This window comes from Dermacentor albipictus, chromosome 6 (genome assembly GCF_038994185.2).
Source record: "Dermacentor albipictus isolate Rhodes 1998 colony chromosome 6, USDA_Dalb.pri_finalv2, whole genome shotgun sequence".
NCBI lineage: Eukaryota > Metazoa > Arthropoda > Arachnida > Ixodida > Ixodidae > Dermacentor > Dermacentor albipictus.
This window is the reverse complement of record NC_091826.1, coordinates 137,180,119-137,201,784: the sequence shown is the minus strand read 5'-3', so window position 1 is coordinate 137,201,784 and position 21,666 is coordinate 137,180,119. Positions and strand designations below refer to the sequence as shown.

The window sequence follows — 21,666 nt, the reverse complement described above, 5'->3', positions numbered from 1 at the left end:
CGTACCTTAATTGGGGTACAGCGGAAAAGTCCAAGCTCGAATCCCTAATTAGGACCAACCTTATGCGCGCTCTCGGCCTTCCACAGTCCAAAAGCACTGAGAAGCTGCTGGAGCTAGGACTTCTTAACACCATCTATGAGCTAATTAAAGCTCACACAGCGGCTCAAATAATGAGACTTTCATCCACTAAGCCAGGGATCAAGATTATAGAAGCGGGAATCTAACCCTGACATGAACCGGCGACCACAGTTAGCTTGACCAGAGAAACCACAACTCACATTATGGCTGACCCCATCCCGCGAAACATTCACCCAGTGCATAACGAGGGTAGAAGATTCGCAAGACCTAAGTCCATCCATAAAAAAGATCAGTAAGCAGAAACTAGATGCCTTCTTTGTCGATGCTGCCAGATAGGACACTGCAGATAAGTTCGCTGTCTTGGTGGCATACACGTGGGGCAACCTGGTCAGTGCAGCCTCTGTTTATACGAAGTTTGCCCATGTGGCGGAGGAAGCGGCGATCGCTCTGGCTTTTCACAGCTCAAAAGTCCCGTTATCGTCTCCTCGGACTCATGCACGGCGATTAAATCCTTCTCGTCCACTCTCGTATATGAACAGGCGAACAGTATTGTGATCAAAGTGCTTCAAAAGACTAGGGAGAGTAGCGAAGGAGCATACCGCATCTCGTGGTTCCTAGCCCATCTACATAGCTCAATTAACTAGCTTGGATGTAATTCTAACGAGCAGGCCTACCGCAGATCGCGCAATTTCACGTACCGCGATGTCATGGGCAGCCAGGCTTGGAATGAGGTCAATATCCACTAAGATCCATTGTGTACTTTCCACGAAATTTTTGCCCATTATCGACTGGGTAGGAGGACATTTCCACCCCATCACCCCAAATTGAACAAACTTCAGGCCAGTACACTGAGACTCCTGCAAACCCGTTCGTATCCCACTCCTCGGTCCCTTAATAGGATAGATTCTGACCGCTCACAGTCATGCCCCAAATGTGGTCATGACTCCTTTAGACCACATGCTCTGGCTGTACCAATCCCTTAACGCCTCTCAACCCATTACGAAATTACAATGGCAGGAATCTCTCAAGAACAGCAATCTCCACATTCAACTGCAGGCTGTCCAGAGGGTCCACGACATTGCGGCGGGACTTCATATCCTGGTGCCATCGTGGGCGGAGCCTCCGACTTATCTTCGGGAGCTTTCGGTTTTGGCTCGCCAAGTTCTCAGACCCTCAGGATTCAAATAAAGTTCTTGTCATGTCATGTCCCAGTAGGGAAAACATTTCTGTGTTTTCCATATCCACCAACACTGGCCTTTGGTTTTTTGGGTTTGGTTTTTGTTTAGTGTTCACATCAGTTTCCGTGCTCATGACTGAGCTACCATGTTTCACCGTGCTTGAAAAGATGCCTATTTTTTTTATTTCTTTAGGTGACCAATTTGCGGTTCTCTCGTTCTCCGATGAAAAAGACAGCCTTGCTATTGTTCATAAGTCATGGTTAAATGGCAGTCAAGACAGGACCCTTTCGCCATGTGAGAAGAACCCGAATAAGCGTTGCCGGATGACAGAGGAACGTGCAAAGGCGGCAGATAGCTAGATTGAAGTAAGGTGCCTGGTTAGGTGCTGGACTGCTAAGCCTGTATTGTTTGTTTCACTTGTTTTGTTTTGTAGAAGAAAGCTCTGGAGACCTGGAGGCCTTGCAGTATGGCTCCGACGTCAACAATGAACGTGAGCTTGGACGAGGAAAACGACAGCCACGACCTGCACTTCCTTCAGACTATGATGATGAGGCACCCACTAGTAGTGAAAGTGTTACAGATTGTAGTGATTTGCCACCCATGCCACCAATACCATTTCAGCGACAAGGCAGGTGTGACATGCCTGTTGTTGTTTTCGATACAAAAATGCTTTCGCAATGAAATTTAGATATAGATGAAAGCCCTTAGCAATATATTTGTGTGAATTTCTTATTGCCAAATAAACTTATTTTTCATTTTCGTGTGTTGGTTTTCAATCTGTATTGTAAACATACATTGCGTAATTTATCTTCTGATGTTTTTCAGTCAAGCAAAGTGCGAGCTCATCAAAGCACCAACACTGGCGACCACGCTACACGGGTAGGCTACTACAGCACCGTTAACTGGCTTGTAGTGACCGAGCTTTCTGTTCCAAATGCACCAGGTCTGATACCCGTGCACGCATGTTTGGTGAGAACAAATCCACAACCAACGTCACAATACACATGTATGCTGAGCGAAATTTCATCTGCAGTAACAGTTTTTTACATGAGTGCAAGTTGTTTTCTGTACCCTCACGTTTCACTACACTTGCACGCAGCTAACAGTCTTAAGCAAATTGTAATTTATTTTCCTTGATCACACTGTCTGATTATTCATATATTAGGCAGTACGTACAATCAGTGACTGAATTCACACAAATTTCACTTAGCACACTGCTGCACTTTGCTTAGAGTCCCCAAACAAGAGTGCTGAAACACCTGCTCAAGAGTGCCAAAGTACAAGGATGCAGTACCATGGTACATCAACCAGTATTGCTCCAACCAAATTAGATATGTTGCTGTTGCTCTTAAACTGATGCCAAATTTGATATTTGAGGTGAGATGCCAACTCTTGTGCAGACGCCTGCACATGAAGACCGGAGAAAACATCGTTGCAGTGTTCACTCCGGTGCGTCTACATTTGCCGTTATTTTGGTCTTCCGAATGATAGCATTTAATGACCCAATTTTCCCCAACATTTTTGTAGTGTTCTGTTGGGTGCTAGATTTTGTGCTCCCTACAAGATGATGGGCACGTCTGACATCTCCTCCTATGTTTTCTGGGTTGTTTTCCAGGTGCACAATTTTGCCCTGCACCAAACAGGTCACAGCCAGAGCCACAACTTTGTATGAAATTTGTACCCCCCCCCCCATTGTTTGTATTTCTATAATTCTATAGTGACCTCTACCTACAGTAACCTTATGGAGCTGCTGAGAAATAAGTCAAGCTGACGGCAGATTCACTGATAAAAAATTTAATTCATCAATTTAGTAGTGTGTGTTTATGATGCTGCTAGTCAGCTGTATTGAAAATCAAAACCAGCATAAGCAGGGCAGAGACATTGAGCGGGAAAGACAAATATTGTTTGCAACTCATGACACAAAACTGCGCAAGCGCGTAGAAATTGTTTTACAATGGGACTGGCATACAGAACACTGACACAAGAAAAGGAAAGTTGTCTCTGTGTTCTCATTTTCACATTTTGTACACCTGCCTCTCTGTGCTGTAAACTTAACTGCTAGTTTATTTGAAAAAAAAGCGCAAGCTAACATTCTATGAAAGCACCGGAACACTAATCATACCTGAGTTAAATTCTCGGGCTCTTGATACTTGCATCAGCTAGACAGGATGCATAAGCATCACTCTTCACTGCGCACAGACACATGCAGCCATTTACCCTTTTATTGTAGTGAATGCGGGCGTACCTCCATGTATAATGTTGTGCTAGTGACGGTAGGGGGTGTGACTGCTATAAAATGTGAGCTTTTTAAAGCATACCGCATTTAATATGTGGCTTCAGACGGTATTCACATGGCATCTGCTATGCACACAAATGGTCTATTTCAGCCTTCATTGCAAAAAAAAAAATGGCTTGCACTAAACGCCATAAAGCTTACTACGTGCACACGCAGCGCTTTAATGAACTAATCAAGAAAGTGGACGACGCCCCTCTGCATTCAGCGGACATTCCTGACTTGCCAGTTTCATCTGTAGAGGACTTGCTGAGATATGATGAAGAGCTTGGAGGTGAAAGTGAAGCAAGGGTTGCAATGGCAATGCTGATTTATGGATCTGTGTTGCGTAAGTTGACGTTTCATAACTTCAGGGATGCTTTGTTTTAATTGAAGGCTGCGTGTTGACATGGTGTTATTTACTATGTAGAGCAGCAGCGAATGATGAAGTACAATGTTATATGCCCGTTTCCTTACCTTTGAGCGTATAATTTTTAGCGTATAAATATAATTGATGGATATTGTTACTCTGCTATATTATAAGCAGTGACACAACACTGTCTTTATTGTTTTTCATGCTTTATAAACTAAGCTCCCCTTTGGTGAGTATGCGAAGAAGTAGCGGTATATATGCTACACTTAGGCTGAATTTTTTACACATCTTTTGTTTAAACCTCTATTGCATGAATTATGTGAAAGTCATTTTAAAAATTATTTTTTCAGATTTTATTATTGATCCTATGAACAAACACATAGACAAAAAATTTCAGACTTATAACGACTGCAATAATAAAGATACAGCTTCGTGCCAAATATGACACACCATGAAGATGGCCGAGCGGCCTTGCTGCCATGGCGAAAAACAAAGCTTCACGGACGGTGGCATTTTTAGCGCGATGTGTGGAATGAAGTGAAACAGTTGCTTGCTGCGTTCAGGCACAGATGAATATTGCACTTGCTGCATCTTACCAACGACTACTTTGTGCAAAATGGCCGCTTACATCTTTGTCTCTTCTCATCAAATTCTGGCCAGTGGCCCACTTGGTCAGATCAGACGTCTTTGGGTGGCATTGCGGCAGCTGGTCCCCGTGCTTTTTGGCTTGAACCTGGAATTCGATGTCTTGACTAGAGGGTCTTCCTGGTCGCTTGTGTGGTAGGCACGAGGTAAGGCATTCTGCAATTTCAGTTCTGAATTGATCCAGCGGTAGTACTTGTTTCTTCCCAAGCTGCTCCTGCACCCTCCTGTACAGTAGCCATGCTGCTACTACCGATAAGCCTAGCATGTGCGTAAAAATTCGAAAGGGCCATTTCTTCGACCTGACGTGTATGCGGTAAAGTCCAAGCAGTGAGTCCCGACCCACCGATGTGTCTGTTGTAGACTTTTACTACGCTGGGGCAATCAATTGCACGAAACTCCTTGGTGAACGTAAACCAGCGCTTAGTCTTTTGGACTGGATCTCTCCGAACAAAGCTCGCCAGAAATGTGACGGCGACATTATTGTACCAACGCACAAACGATAACTCCACGTCATCTATCGTGCTTCCGAGTTCCTCTGAAGTACCATGTCCTTTACATTTCAGTTCCTTTTCACTATTCAGGTGACAGTTTGGTAGGCGATTTGTCCTCACAGTACCAAGCGACAAAATTCCGTCTTGTGATAGAGTGACCTGCAGCTTCGGGCTATTGAATAGATGGCAGCACGTTACCATTTTTTTTTGTCTTTCAAGTTCATACTGTGCGAAATATGGCACACACCGACTTCGGGATCTCTGCTGTAGTTGCGGACGAAATTGAAAAATCTAATAACGGGCTTGAATTGATGAGGCCATCAGATATGCCAAATTCATTTTTCTATGTTTCTGCGGTGAAAATGTTCAGAGAAAAAAAAATACCAATGGCTCGTGTTTCCCCCTGCGAGTTTCACGTCACTTTCCAAAATCTACTTCATCTCTGTTTTGCGTGTCGCTCAAGAGATGGGCACATTTGCCCATAATAAGTGCGCAAAATTATGAGGATTACTCTGACGGCATCACATTCTTAACTGGGCATCTCACACACGCAAAAAAATGGTAACCGGTATGTGCCACATATGGGACGCCATACACTAGACGGTTAAAAAAGGACGCTGCACTGAAACCATCGTACGTTATATTGTCACGTGGTCGTGACGTCAAAGAACACAGTAGCAATACTGTGAAAGGCAAAAACTAGCTTTTATTGGGCGAACCTATGCCCACAAAACACGCTACACCTAAAACACAACGAGAGCGGCGAACACAGTCGGCGATCGTCGTAAATCTGATCAGCGGGTCAAGCGCGTCTGCTTTTATACAGCAGTCGTCGAATGTTCCAGACTAATCGTTGGGATCCGCATGCCTTCTACAAAGCTCTACAACATTCGCGTCAAGCGATGATATCAGATAACAGAAGGTTCGGTGCCAACAGACAGTGGATAGAAGCATCAACAACTTTCCAGAAACTTCGGATAAATGCAGGCGCGTCCCGCGCAGTGCGATAAAATTTGCTAGGCGGCAAAACGTGTCGCCCGATAAAGATAAGTACACGTGTCATTACCCCCCTCTTAAAAGCATCGACCCGATGCTGCAAACAAACAAAAGTAATAAACAAAAGCACTCGTAGCAAAGAAAAGAACAAAAATGACGAAGTTCGTCAGCGTCCGTAAAACGGTTTAAGGCGCACCACGTGGACCACTTCAGATCGTGCGCGGCGCCGCTGTGAATACGAAATGCCGTCTGGCACGACCTCATAGTCCAGCGCGCCAATACGTCGGATGACCTTGTATGGTCCGAAATAGCGTCGGGGTCCATACCCAAACACGGTCGCCAGGTTGGTACTCGACGAAGCGTCGTCGGAGGTTGTAGTGTCGGCGGTCGGACCTCTGCTGGCTCTTGATCCGCAGGCGGGCGAGCTGTCGGGCTTCTTCGGCGCGCTGGAGATAGCTAGCGACGTCATCATTCTTTTCGTCAGTTACATGCGGCAGCATGGCGTCGAGCGTCGTCGTCGGGTTCCTGCCGTAAACCAGCTTAAATGGCGTTATCTGTGTTGTTTCTTGCACCGCCGTGTTGTATGCAAAGGTCACGTACGGCAGGACCGCGTCCCACGTCTTGTGCTCGACGTCGACGTACATTGCTAGCATGTCGGCGACGGTCTTGTTGAGGCGCTCTGTGAGACCATTCGTCTGCGGGTGGTAGGCAGTTGTCCTCCTGTGGCTTGTCTGGCTGTATTGCAGAATGGCTTGGGTGAGCTCTGCTGTAAAAGCAGTTGCTCTGTCGGTGATGAGGACTTCTGGAGCACCATGTCGCAACAGGATGTTGTCGATGAAAATTTTAGCCACTTCGGCTGCGCTGCCTTTCGGTAGAGCTTTAGTTTCAGCGAAGCGGGTGAGATAGTCCGTCGCCACGACAATCCACTTATTTCCGGAAGCTGATGGCGGAAACGGTCCCAACAAGTCCATCCAGATCTGCTGAAAAGGTCGGTAAGGAGGCTGGATCGGCTGTAGTAATCCCGCTGGTCTTGTCGGCGGTGTCTTGCGTCGCTGACAGTCGCGGCATGTCTTGACGTAACGGGCGACATCGGTGGTTAGGCGCGGCCAGTAATACCTTTCTTGTATCCTCGATAGCGTCCGGGAGAAACCGAGGTGCCCAGCGGTCGAATCGTCATGTAGGGCGTGCAGTACTACATGACTCACGCTTAACTTTTAAGCGTTCCCATAGCTCACATAATGCGTGGGATTGGGATTGGGCATTGGACGTAGCGCCGACGGAACAACAAGAAGGTAGTTGGCGCGGACTGGTGGGAAGTTCTTCTTCACGAGTAGGTTGTTTTGAAGCGTGAACGAAGATAATCCACGCTTAAATGCCCTTGGGACAACGTCGGTGTGCCCTTCCAAATACTCCACTAGGGCTTTTAGCTCCGAGTCTCCTCGTTGCTGTTCGGCGAAGTCTTCCGCGCTTATGATTCCAAGGAAGGCGTCGTCATCCTCGTCATCTTGCGGCGGCGGCTCAATGGGGGCGCGGGATAGGCAATCGGCATCTGAGTGTTTTCGTCCGGACTTGTAGGTTGCGAGAGGTACGGCGATCGATACCCAGCACCTCCACCAGATGTCACGTGGTCGTGACGTCAAAGAACACAGTAGCAATACTGTGAAAGGCAAAAACTAGCTTTTATTGGGCGAACCTGTGCCCACAAAACACGCTACACTTAAAACACAACGAGAGCGGCGGACACAGTCGGCGATCGTCGTAAATCTGATCAGCGGGTGAAGCGCGTCTGCTTTTATACAGCAGTCGTCGAATGTTCCAGACTAATCGTTGGGACCCGCATGCCTTCTACAAAGTTCTAAATCATTCGCGTCAAGCGATGATATCCAGATAACACAAGGTTCGGTGCCAACAGACAGCGGATAGAAGCATCGACAACTTTGCAGAAACTTCGGATAAATGCAGGCGCGTCCCGCGCTGTGCGATAACATTTGCTAGGCGGCAAAACGTGTCGCCCGATAAAGATAAGTACACGTGTCAATATTATGGTGGGTTTTGAGCGAATCCGCTCTTTCAAATTTTCATTGCACGTTCCCTCCCAGAAAAAGAACATGGCCATACAAGGAGGTGAAAGCGCCCGGCAACGAACATCTCACTTCCTAAAGAGCCTGCTGTCTCTGAATGTTGCCGTACAGTACAGCTGGTTCAGAGCGAAAGGGAAGAAAAAGTTCAGTAACCTGAATATCTACAAGCAGATTTGTAGTAAGTTATTTTTTATTGTAGAAGATTTTGCATTACGTTTCTTTCTTGTTTCTCATTGTTCATTTTTATAGTTTCAGTGAGCGTAATGTTGCTGAATCACATGAGGATATTTCATACAACCTGTGCATGGTTTGTGCAGAACGGGAAGGCACAATATGGATAACCCACAAAGCACTTGTTGCTGCGAGACAACTGGGTGCAGTTACTGTTGTGTAAATATTCACTTGTATGCTATTTTAAAAACAGGCTTATAAGTGAATAGTGATTGACTGCCAAGGATACCCTTATTCAGGAAACTTCAGAAAGCGAGAGGCAGTAATTCTTGTCAAAGTTCTTGCTTTTCAGTCCAAAGATACCTTGCCGACTTTAAGAAAAAATACACGTTCTTCATGTGTGTGCAGGCAGCATGACCAGTGACGCTTCCTTCTGGGCCACCCTGAAATACAGAAAAATCAGGCATGCCATGGTTCCGAAATGCTCCCTAGAGGGCGACCACAGAGAGATCAACAGAGGCCGACTCAGCCTGGAGAAACTCATTCTGTCATACCGTTATTTAGAGGCTGACAACAATTTTTATTATACACACAATTTGTTTTTACGTTTAATGCAACATAACCCTTGTCAGTTCATTCATTGTTCATTCATATAATTGTAATCCGGAAAGCATTGTGCAACATATTTATCTGAATTGTTGGGTAATTATGTATGTATCCCACGCATTATGTGAGCTATGGGAACGCTTAAAAGTTAAGCGTGATGTCTATTTGTTACTTATATATACTACGTTGAACAAAATAAAAGTATTTATTCTGTACGGATGTTTCTTCCCGAGTTATTTAGCTGGGTGCTCTATGGCAGGCCCGATGTTTGAGAATTAGAAACATACACCCCACAAATCAAGGGCCATATGCAGTGTGATCCTTCTACACTTGCTCTTATTGTCGTGTTGAAAACCTCTGTGACAGCCAAGTATATGAGAAAAAATGAGACATCCAACATCCCAAACAAGTACCACATGCAGTGACTTTAGGGCATCCCATGGAGGTAGTTTTTTGTCGCACTTGCGTAGTGCTTGGTATTAATCTCGGACTTCCTTAGGATGTCAACAAAATCCCGTGTGGTACATCCCTCATCCGTCCCTAGGATGCCTGTGTGCTGTAGGGGCCGGGGCCGAAGTCACCATCGTGCCGACGGAGGCAGCGAGCTGCTCTATGGTTTCTTCGAGGCTTTCGAGGCGTGAGTGCCGCGCTTGGGTATTTGGTGTCATGGCGGTTGCTGATGCAACCATGGAGCCAGCGCGAGAGTATTCCACGATGTGACCGGCGAGATCAGCTAGCTTCTCCAAAGGCTGTCACCTGCAGCAGCCTGGACAGGAAAAAGGTTTTGTGGCAGACGCTGCAGAGATAGCTCACGAAGTAGAGAACTCTCGGAATCTTGCATACTGTCGCCGAGTAGCTGGCGCATTCGGTGTAGCAGCTGAGATGGTCGTCGATCACCCAGCTTGTCCGTGTTGAGAAGTTGCTGCTGGTGGCTTGCTTTCTGAAACAGTTTTGCGCCCCAGAATAATGGTCTTGAAATGGTCGTATTGTTGGGTCGGGCGTGGAAGGCTCAGCTCGTCACCGAATTCGTCCCGAATTTCACACGGTAGTGTAGAGACGACAAGAAGGTCGAAGGTCGATGGCGCGAGTCGAAGAGGGCTTCCACTTCAGCAACCCATATGGTGGGATTCTTCGGCCAAAATGGCGGGAGGTGCACCTGCCAGTTTGAGACTGCTCCCGTGTTGTTGGGGGAAGGGGGGCGTGGTTCTCGTTGCTTACAGTTGACTGCGGTCGATGTTGAGCACTGTTGTCCGCCATCGTAGGACTTGTTTTTTTTTGTAGCCATCACGTACGTGCCTCCGGGTCACCAAGCTATAGTGCTCACAATATACGACGCCTATAGACCGACGCGCCTACACGAGCGGCGGATCGCACGTCGACACTCAACGAACGCAGCGGCGCAAGCTGTTTTTATTTCGCGCGTCTCGTGCAATGCGGTGCTGGCGCTGCACTCTGGAGCACACTTAGGGCGCGCGGCTACACACAGCGTTTAAAATATGGCGCTCATCCTCTTGTGTTCTTTTTTCTAAATGTTCGTGATTTACACATAAGTGGATATAACCTGAAGTTTGTTTACGTAGGGCATTGGTAGTTGGCGATCACTGTGAACTCCAGGGTAAAGACAGCTGACTGTATATGAGTGGTGCACAAAATACGCGGCTGTTAACGAGATGGTGATAACTGTTTGTTCAGAGACTAACTCCCACATAGTCGCAGCATCCGCCTGGGTACTCATTTTTCTAAAGATGAACGCGTTTATGTACTCACGACAAAGCCGTAGTCGACCAACCAGTTAGCCACGTAGTGCGTGAATCGGAACAGGCGCTCGTCGTCCCGAAACACCTTGGTAAAGTTGGCGCCGTCCTCGGGTTCTCCCCCCAGCGTCAAGTAGACGGGGATAGTGTGTCTGCGGTGCTTGAATAGAGGTCGCACGCCCGATGGCTGCGCCGGGGCCAGAAAGTATGCCACGAATGCCTCGTCCATCACTGGACGCCTCCAGTGGACGCGGTCGTAGAGCACGGCCACCGAGGAGTAGATGAGTGAGGAACAGAAGTCGAATGGCATGTGTCTCGGAAAGTAGACGGCACCCGCCGTGCGGTAGTACCTGAACCAGTAAGCAGTTCGGGTAAAACACCAACGAGAAGAGTTCTCCAAGTGCCCTCATTCTAAGAGTGAACGTGCATACTGACACGTGCACGTGTTTATCCTACTCTGGTGGCCGCTTTTCAGCTTCTAACAAATGTTAAACATTACCGCTGAGCGCCTGACGCGCCTGCATGCGTTGAAAGTTTCTCGAAAGTTATCGATGGTTCTATCTGTTGTCGGTCTATACTCTAGGTGAATTCTGCAGTACTTTCTGGAGGACACGCGGGCACCAGCCATTACGCTGCAACCTTGGACGTGTCATGTATACAACCAACGCTCTCAATTCGATGATCTGATTTCCAGGATCACCGATTGCGCTTGCTGCTCTCGTTGTGTTTCTTGTGTTTCGAATCTTGCGTTCTTTTTTAGGTGCAGGTTCGCCAAAGAAGTCATTTGTGTTATTTAAAATTTTGTTGTACGATATTCTTCACTGTCACTTAGAAAGCGATCCAACAACTTTGCAAAACCTTTGTCCTTGAAACGGCGTCCGATAGGCACTGGAATACAATAATTATAATAATAATTATTATTTATTTCCATAACCATTACATTGATGGAGGGGATGGGAATAAAAGCGATTGACGCTTGACTAAGTTCCCACCCCCCGTGAGCAGTGGCATGCGACGGCACCTCTGTCACGACAGCAAATACAAAGTCAAACAAAGCATTAGTGTAAAAGCAAGTATGCAAAATACACAATCACCTGCGTGTGTGAAAAAAATATAAACCGATTGAAAAGAAATACAAGTACAGCAACTGAGAGCAAAAACGCTTACGAAACAGCGAAAGAACAGCAACCAAAAATGCGCTTATAACACAATTAGACACAAAAACGTTCCCAGATGTCTAAATGTTGGACAATCAAAGGGACGCGTTAGAGAAAGTAGTTGCGAAGGTTAGAGCAGCTAATACTTCCTAAGTCTATATTTTCATCAATTAATTGGTAAGTAAGGATGGAAGTTGAAATGCTACCATTTGGCGCCCATAGTTTGTTCTTACTTTTGGTAATACCCAGTGTGGTTTATGCCGGCGTGGGTATGTGCAATGAAATAATTCAATCAGGACTAAGTCCGCTATATTACTTATGCATCTTCTTTGTTCTAGTTTGTAGGTGCGTAGTAGTCTATAGGCATAGAGGCTGAAAACGTTAATGATCTTGTTCTTGAAAAATAGGTTTTTTGTTGAGTGTCTACTTGGCAGGTTATGAACTAATCTGAGGGCCCGTTTTTCGAGAGTTCCTAGTTTTTTCAGACCGGTTTGTGTACCAGTACCCCATACTAATGAGCAGTAATTTAGATGGGAGCGAAATAATGCATGATATAGAGAGAGTTTTACCTTTTGTGGGAGATAATTTTTGGAACGCGTTATAAATCCTATGGCTCTAGATGTCTTTAATGCTACATTGTCTATGTGGTCGTCCCACAGCATGTTTTCGGTGAATGCTACGCCAAGTGATTTGAATGACCTTACTAACTCAATCTGGTCTCTGTTATAAAATAACTCACCGAAATCACCGCATTTTTTTTTATTTTTGGGACGAAAAAGTAGTGCCTTTGACTTTGCAGTATTACCAGACAAAAGATTTTTATCGGACCATACATGTATTTTTTCCAGGAGCACATTTGCATTTGTCCTTAGCTTACTACTGCTATCGTCAGATGAAAACAAACTAGTATCATCGGCGTAGATTATGAAACGAACATTAGAATCCACACTGACGATATCAATAATGTACAGGTTAAAAAGCAATGGTCCTAAGATACGCCCTTGGGGTACCCCGCACGAAACTGTTCGTAAAGTTGACTTATATTCCTTTATCTGGACATGGTGTCGTCTGTGCGATAGGTAAGATTTAATTAAGAGTAATGCTGCGCCTTTAATTCTATAACATTCAAGCTTCTGAAACAAGAGCATAGGAACCTCGTCTTGGGAATTTTCTTAGAGGCTTTGCTATAATATAAGAAAATTCCCAAGACGAGGTTCCTATACTCAAAGTTCCTTAGTATATATTCCTTCTGGTGTAAAAGAGCAAGTTCCATCGATCGATTTTTTCTGAAGCCACACTGGTTGTCAGAAAGTATACTGTGTTTATTTAAAAACTTTCAACTTGCTTAAGAATGAGTTTCTCGAACACTTTTGAGAAGATGGGGCGAATACTGATTGGTCTATAGTTCCCAAAGTAATTTTTGCTACCTTTTTTATATATGACTGCTACTCTAGCAATCTGCAATCTCTGGGGAAAAGTGGCCGTTTCTAAGCATAAGTTGTATATGTGCTCCAATGGCACAGCAATGATATCAACGACGTGCTTAACTGGACGTATCTGTATATTTTCCGCATCACACGATGTACTGTTCTTTAGGCCTCTGAACGTAGACAAAATTTCACTTGTAGAGACAGGTTCCAGAAACAAAGACGAGGGACATCTATCAATAGTCATGTGAGTTGTGTCTGCTGAGGACTTCGGTGCGGCCGTAAAAAAGTTGTTAAATTTTTCTGCAAGAGGATTACCTGAGTATTCTATGCCATCGCTTGTAATTTTTTCTGGAGTTGTAACCTGCGAGATGCCAGAGTCGAGTGACCGGATTTTACGCCAGATCTTATCAGGACGATTTAATGCAGCTGCAAAGTAGTTTTCGTAATGTCTGAACTTTGCCTGTCGTATGTCAGAATTTAATTTATTTCTGCATTTCTTAAAGTGCTCAAGAACAAGAGTATCCTTTGTATCAATAAATTGTTGATATAATTTGTGCTTTTCTTTAATACGCGTGTAGAGTTCACGTGATATCCATGGTTTTCTTACTGTTTTAGGTAGCCTCTTTAATTTTGGAACGAAATGCTTGTTATAGATATGAGTGAAGGCGTCGAAGAATAAGTCATAAGCGCTGTCCGCCCTAGCTTCGCTATATATGTCAGAAAAGTCTACACCTAGAAGGTCCGTGTGAAAGCTTTCTAGGGAACCTTCCGTTACACATTGATACATTGCTTTTACACCAAGGTAGCGTGTCGAGGCCTCCTTCTGGCAAAATAAATATATGCCCATATGATCGCTTATATCACAGCATGTAACTCCTGAGTGAATGAGTGGAGAATTAATATTTCTTAAAACTAGATCGATACAAGTTTGGGAAGTAGGGGTTATGCGGGTTGCTGTGGTTATCATATTTGTGACACAGTAACATCTAAGTAACACATCAAAATTCACGCTGTTCACAGTTGTACATAACATATCTATGCTGAAGTCGCCACCAATGATCACGTCGCACTTGTTGCTCTTTGCCAAGCTTAGATAAGATTCCATGGTTTCAAGAAATGAGTCCATGTTACCAGACGGTGGCCTGTAGACCACGGACATTACAATGTTTCCTGATATAACTGAAAGGATTTCAACATCATCCTTCAGGTAACTGAATTCGTTCAAAATTTCACGCTTAAAATGGTCATTAACAAGTATGCATACACCGCCTCCACGGGAGGTTTTTCGATTCAAGGAAAAAGTTGAAAATGATGGCAATTCAAAGGTGTCACTGTCGGTCAGCCAAGTCCCAGAGATCATAACAACATCAAAAGGGAAACCGAAGCTGTCTAACAAAATAGAAAGTTCATCTACCTTATTCCTAACTGACCTAGCGTTAAGGTGAAAGCATTTAAGTACTGACGGCTTTTTTCAATTCGAAGCTAACACTGTTACTGAATTCGCATGGGAGAGGATATGCATTTGGTGTCATCATATTGTAGGGGGATTAAGTGCAACAGACATAAATGGAACCTGATTATGATGGTACGTCCACAAGGTCACTCTCATCTCGAATCATTTGAGCAGAATCACCTTCCTTTTGGCGAACAAGCACCTTGCCGTTTGAGCACCAAAAAAACCGGTAATTGTTTTTCTTGGCCCAATCTTTTGTTTGCAGAAGTAACAATTTATTTCTACGAGTCAGGTTCTCACATAGGTAGGTGTTTTTTCCATTCCCCGCCAAAGACTTTCTGTTTTGAAGCTATTGGTCTCTTCGTGCTTGTCGTTGAAACCGCACAATAATGGGTGGTATCTTGTTCGCTTTTGCGGGAAGGCGGTGGCAGGCCTCAATGTCACTCTCATTAATTTCTGCAATACTGATTTGCTTAGCCACTTCGTTCACTTTCGCTAGGAGGTTCTCATTCTCAGATTTAGCAACACCATGAATTTCTATGTTCTTTTTCGTGCTTCGGAATTCCAACTCGTCCATATCGGTGTTAAGCTGAGACAGTTGTTCATTGCATCGCGCATTCTCGACCCGTGCCACTCTTTTTCGCAGGTGCGTAATTTCTTTTTCATGATTATCAAGACGCTTGATGATTTCATCGAAATGGTCAGACATCGTCTGAACGGACTGTTCAATGTTATCGACCTTATCTTTCAGCGGCATTAGACTGTCTAGTTTTTTATTCAGCTCTAGAAAAGCAGAGGCCATGTCAAAAGCAGGCGCCTGGGCTGTGGGGGACATGTAGGACAGAGGAACGCTTTACGAGAACGAGCACTCAATGGTTTACCCGACTCAGAAACTCCGGAGCAGCCTTGTACATGATATGGGTACTGACAGTCTTTGCATTTGACCAAGCTTTCAGGAGTATCAATTGTTTTGTTGCAAGCGTTGCAAACTTCTTCCTCTGTATCCGTCATCAAAAACAGCTATGTATAACACCCACGTTGCGACAGGTGCCATAACAAAATCAACGACGACTGTTGTGGCGGTAGCTTCTTCATCTCGACCTCTTTTTTGGAACCTGACTATTAATCACTTTCGTTTTCCCTTTAACTGACAAGATCACTACGACTTGGCCTAAAATTTCATTCTTTTTCTACTCATGATGCAGAAATACCTACATTATACACAACGACGAAGCGTTTCTTCGTCGTTGTGTCGTCTTTTCACCGTGTGTTCGTCCTTTTTAGCGCTACCTTCAGTTTAAAGAAAGCATAAAATATAGGTCACTGAATTGTTTCTCCAGAAACTAAGTGAATATTGTTGGTCATGTCGATGTAATGTTTTTGAAGGAAGTAGAATCAGATGACTATCATCTGCTTCTGCCTCGTAACAATATTGTTGATTCGCTAGTTAAAGGTAAATGTATGGCTCAAGGCTGGTGTTTTGTACTTGCATGCGAAGGCCAAGCAGCAACACAGCGTTTCTTGGAACTGATATTTAAATTTGCAAACATAAAACTGCATTTTCAGTTTTTCAATCGAAATTCATTTCCGTAGTAAGCCACATTGGCCTCTGTAATTATTACAAGCTGGAGGAGAATTGCGAGACTACTATCCCGCCGAACTTGCGCGAGCCTATAATTACCTTTTTGCATATGAGCAAACCGAGAACAAAGTAAATGCGGGAGCCGACGTTTCAAAAACTGGACTTGTCTTTTTCTAGGTGGCACATTGACACGTGTACTTGTTCATCGAATCATCGCGTTTCATCGTATAACAATTCCTATCGCTTAGCGCAGGACGCGCCTTCATGTATGGGAAGTCTCTGGAATGTTATCGCTGGTCCTATCCGCTGTACGCTGTCACCGAACCTTGTGTAATGGGATTGCATGTATGCGCGACGCGAATGGTGTAGAACTTTCTGGAAGACGCGTGGGTCCCAGTGATTGCTCTGGAACATTCGACGAGTGATGTATAGAAGCCAACGCGCTTAACCCGCAGATCAGATTTTCTACGATCGCTGACATGTTCACCGCTATTGTTGTGATTCGAGTGTAGCCGGTTTCGGAGGGCACAGGTTCGCCTAACAAAACACTAGTTTCACCTTTCACAGTTTTAACGCGATAGCGTTAAGGAGCTCGTGCCGCAGAAAAGCCGGTGTCGTCGGCGTCGGGTGTCGGCGTCGGCGGCGTTGACCGTGAGCGATAAATCACGGCAGGCGCTTCATAAATAAAAAGCAACTTCCAAGATTGGCCCGGTGGGAATCGAACCCGGGTCTCCGGAGTGTGAGACAGAGACGCTACCACTCAGCCACGAGTTCGATGCTTCCAAGCGGTGCAAACGCGCCTCTAGTGAATGCGGTGTTGCCTTCGAAACCAGCCGTGGAAAGTTATACTGCGGTGTATATCGGTAATTATGAACACGTAACGTACAGAAGTCACAATTACACGAGTTGCGAAGTGCGTTTCCGCCGCATTTCTTTTGCGCTCTCCGCACACGCAGAGCCATCTTGCGGCAAACACAGAAGACCCCCTCCTCTCAATGTACGGCGCTGCCCCGACAGGAGGCGCGCCGCGCGCGCATTGGGACCGCTGCCAGGCGCGTCGCGGGACTCCCTCTCCCCTGACGACGCTTCGCCGTGCTTCCGGTTTAGATTACTATCTATCTCTCTGCCCGTGCCGATCACGACGTTTGGCTGGCAAGAATCGTTTCCCCTCCGAGACACCGAGTTCTTTGGTTCGTTTCGTTCGCTCAGGCGCACGTTTCGTTGTCGCGCCGAACGCTGCGTTGCTCGACGTTCACCGCGTGATAGGTGGGCGCTAAGTCCGATGCGGGGCGCATCGTAAGTGATTGCTGTGCCGTAGCGCATTGTCTTATACCCCTTGGCGGGTCGACGGGAACGCTGTCGCGTCCCACTCTTGAAGGCGAAGCTTAAGCGTCCTCCAATTTTTTTCTGCTGTCTTCACCGTCACTACCACTTGACAATATGCTTTCATCGGCACAGAATATTATATAGGGAGAGCTCTTCTAAAGGAGAGAGAGAGTAATGCGGGCGGGCCCAGCAACGACTGAGGGTGCGTTGCCGTCGAGGGGGTAGAGTGAAAAAGAAAGGCGTGCTATTCAACGTCGGTCGAGGAATGTGAGGTATCGCCGTGTGTTAGCCGGCCGTGTGTTCTTTCGTGGAAGGGGCCTGGGTGACAGGGGCCTATATTCTCGGTAAAAGAGAGAATAAAAGAAGCGGCAGAAAGCTGTGCTGGTGGAAAAAATAAGTAAATAAAATACTCTATCTAAACAAAAGCAAAAAGGAAAAGCAGGAAAGAAAAGGAAAAAAAAACGCAAAACGCCACCCAATGAAAAATATCTAAGTGGTGTTGCTTATAGTTGCAAATTTAGCACAGCGAATACATTCCAAAGCTCCATTTGAAACGATTATGCCTGTTGGTTGCGACGTCTTGAACTTATGTATGATGTATGATTCTGTGGATTTTCTGCCTCGCGCAGAACGGGAAAGTGACTGTACGATGTAGAGATTAGGTTCACCAAAGTTATGACCTGGTTGGTTTAAATGCTTGGCAATGGCTTCGGGAAGCTCTTTAGCTGTGCCCACGCGATGTCCGTTTAACCTGACGGTCATTGATTCTACCGTTTCACCGGTATATTATTACGATATTATCCGTAGATACCCGAGAGACGAGCCGCCGCGAGAACGATGACGAAGTGGGTCTGTGCCCTTGGCGCGAGAAAAATGTCGGCCTGGCGCTCTGGCTCCAGTCCAGTGTAAATAGCTTGTAAATAGTCTCTTCCGTCTGTATCTTTCTACACGTAACATTCTGGTGGAGGTGAGCGATCCCCATCTTCGCCACGGAACTCCGGAGTGGTCGGTACATCGAGCTTGTCACCACGCCTCCTGGTGACGAGGCCACCTCTGCAACGGCTTCGGCTGGTCCGACTGCTCCCGTCGTCACGGTTGCGCAACATCGCGACCCTGGTCTGTTCTCTGGCCTGGAGGGACAGGACGTTGACGAATGGATCAAGCTATATCAACATGCCAGTGCTAATAACAGGTGGGACCCAAGAATCATGCTCGCCAATGTCATCTTTTATCTCGGCGGCACCCTACGCGTGTGGCACCAGACGCGTGACGAGGAGATAACCAGTTGGGACAATTTCAAAGAAAAGCTCCCGTTCGGTGACCCCATTGGCCGCAAGGTTGCCGCAATAAAGGGTCTTGCGTCTCGTGTTCAGACATCTAAAGGGCCCTACGTTTCATACATCCTCGACGTCTTGACTCTATCCCGAAAATCTGACGACGCTATGTCTGAAACTGATAAAGGGTCACATGTCCTAAAAGGCATCGCCGACGACGTTTTCAATTCACTTGTTTTCGGGAACGTTTCGACAATCGACGCCATCATTAAAGAATGCCGTTGCCTTGAACAGGCTAACAGCCGCCGTATCACACACCACATCACGCGGCTACCCAACACTGCTGCTACGTCGACATGTGAGGGTCGACCACATCAGGCTACCACCTGTGACGACGTCACCCGTATTGTTCGCCGTGAGCCGAGGCCGCCTGTCCGCCAGCTTTCGCCGCGATGCCTCCCGATCCGCCAGCAACCACGATTGCGATGATTCAGGCCGTAGTCAGACAAAATTTGAGAACATGGGTCTGAACTCCGTGTGTACAATGTCTCAACCCAACGTCCCCTACTTCTCTACCCGCCCTCATCGTCCCCGACAGTCCTTTTCTGCCATATCTCACCGCAACCCGTCCGACTGGCGTACCCCTGATGACAGGCCGATCTGTTTCCACTGCTGTCGCATCGGCCACGTCGCTCGTCACTGCCGCAACCGATGGCCACCACCTCCTCGGACATACGCCGCCACTTTTTGCCGCACTTTTGGACCTTCTGTCCCCTATGCCACCCGCCATGAACCCACTGTTGCTAATGCCCCTGTTCCGAACCTTCGCTACAGCCGCTCGCCCTCCCCTCGACGCCGTCAGTCTCGTTCGCCCCAACCCCGCCGCTTCTCTTCGCCGCCTATCGCCTCCCGGACCCAGCCGGAAAACTAGGCACTGCAGCTTCTGGAGGTGAAGCTGCGTTGTTGACCCTGCCCTGATACCCTCTGCTCGCGTTACCAATGAACCAAAACCTTCTTGACGTTGACGTTGATGGCTATCCTGTCACTGCACTCATCGATACAGGCGCACATTTTTCTATTATGAGCGCTGCCTTCCGACGACGACTCAAAAAGCTCCTCACCCCAGCGTCGGCACGCGTCGTCCGCTTTGCGGATGGCGGTACTGTGCCTGTCATCGGCATGTGTGCGGCACGAGTCAGCATTGCCGGCCGCCACACCCCTGTCCTCTTCACCGAGATTGCTCATTGCCCCGACGACCTAATTCTCGGCCTCGACTTTCTCTCCGCGCATTCTGCTCTTATTGACTGCTCTGCCAGTACCTTTCGCCTTGAGTTGCCGCTTCTCGCAGAAACGTGTGACGCACCCCAGTGCCGCCCACGCCCCACCTGGTTTATTTGCCTGCCGCCAATATCAATAGCCTATATTGAACTCTTGTCTTCCCCACCAGTCCCTGATGGCGAATACCTCATCACTCCTCTGCCCGACATTCCACTACAGTATGACGTTACCGTGCCTCACAGTATACTTACTATTACTGCGAACCGCACTCGCATACCTATTTTTAACTTTGGATTGGCAAATCAAATTCTACCGCAAGGTATTGGCCTTGCCAACGTTGATTGTCTCGGCGACCATCACGTGGCAGCGTTATCAACTGATTCTTCTTGCGAGCTTAGCAGGCCAATCGTGCCAGCGTCGGCCGCCGATTCTAAGATACAGAAAATGGTTGCGACGGACCTGTTTTCTGCGCAGGCTGATTACCTTTACCAAATATTATCGTCCTACAGAAATATTTTCGATTTCGACGATCGCCCTTTAGGCCAGACGCTCGTGGTCAAACATCGGATTCTTACTGGCGATGCTACTCCTATTCACCGACGACCGTACCGAGTTTCTGTGTCGGGACGCCGAGTAATTGAAGATGAAGTGAACAAAATGCTCGATAAAAACATCATTGAGCCTTCATCGAGTCCCTGGGCGTCACCTGTGGTGTTGGTTAAGAAGAAGGACGGCAAGTGGCGCTTCTGTGTAGATTACCGTCACCTGAACAGCATTACAAAAAAGGACGCCAACCCGCTCCCACGTACAGACGACGCCCTTCACTGCCTGCATGGTTCCAGATATTTCTCGTCTATTGATCTTCGTTCGGTATATTGGCAGATTGCTGTTGACGATATGGACAGAGAAAAAACCGCGTTCATCACACCTGATGGCCTATACCAATTTAAAGTAATGCCGTTTGGATTTTGCAACGCCCCTGCCTCCTTTGAGCGTATGATGGACTCCTTGCTCCGTGGTTTCAAATGGTCCACATGTCTCTCCTACCTCGACGACGTCATCGTCTTCTCGCCCACGTTCGACACTCATCTTGAGCGTCTAACAGCTCTTCGAAATGTCTTTTCGGTCACCACCAAATTACTGTTCTGGGCCACCTCGTTGATGCTTCGGGAGTAAAGCCTGATCCCGACAAAACTCGCACTGTCCGAAACATTCCGGTTCCGAATACAGCCGCAGACGTTCGAAGTTTTGTAGGGCTGTACTTGTACTTTCGTCGTTTTGTTCGAGATTTGGCGACGATTGCTAGACCCCTCACTGATCTTTTGAAGAAAGGCGTACAATTCTCGTGGGGTACTGCAGAAGCCACCGCCTTCTCTCGTCTCGTCACTCTTCTCTCCTCACCACCCATTCTCGCCCACTTCGACCCTGATCATCATCATCATCATCAGCCTCATTACGCCCACTGCAGCGCAAAGGCGTCTCCCATACTTCTCCAATAACCCCGCTCATGTACTAATTGTG

At 46.7% G+C, this 21,666-nt stretch overlaps 1 protein-coding gene across 1 annotated transcript in view; it reads right to left on the bottom strand.

Moving 5' to 3' along the window:
- The window catches only part of LOC135902292 (chitinase-3-like protein 1), an 830,286-nt gene that overhangs the window by 438,172 nt on the left and 370,448 nt on the right, over nt 1-21,666 (bottom strand). Inside the window, exon 5 of the mRNA XM_065432259.1 lies at nt 10,659-10,995. Coding sequence (XP_065288331.1) covers nt 10,659-10,995 — 337 coding nt within the window. The remainder of the gene's footprint in view (nt 1-10,658; nt 10,996-21,666) is intronic.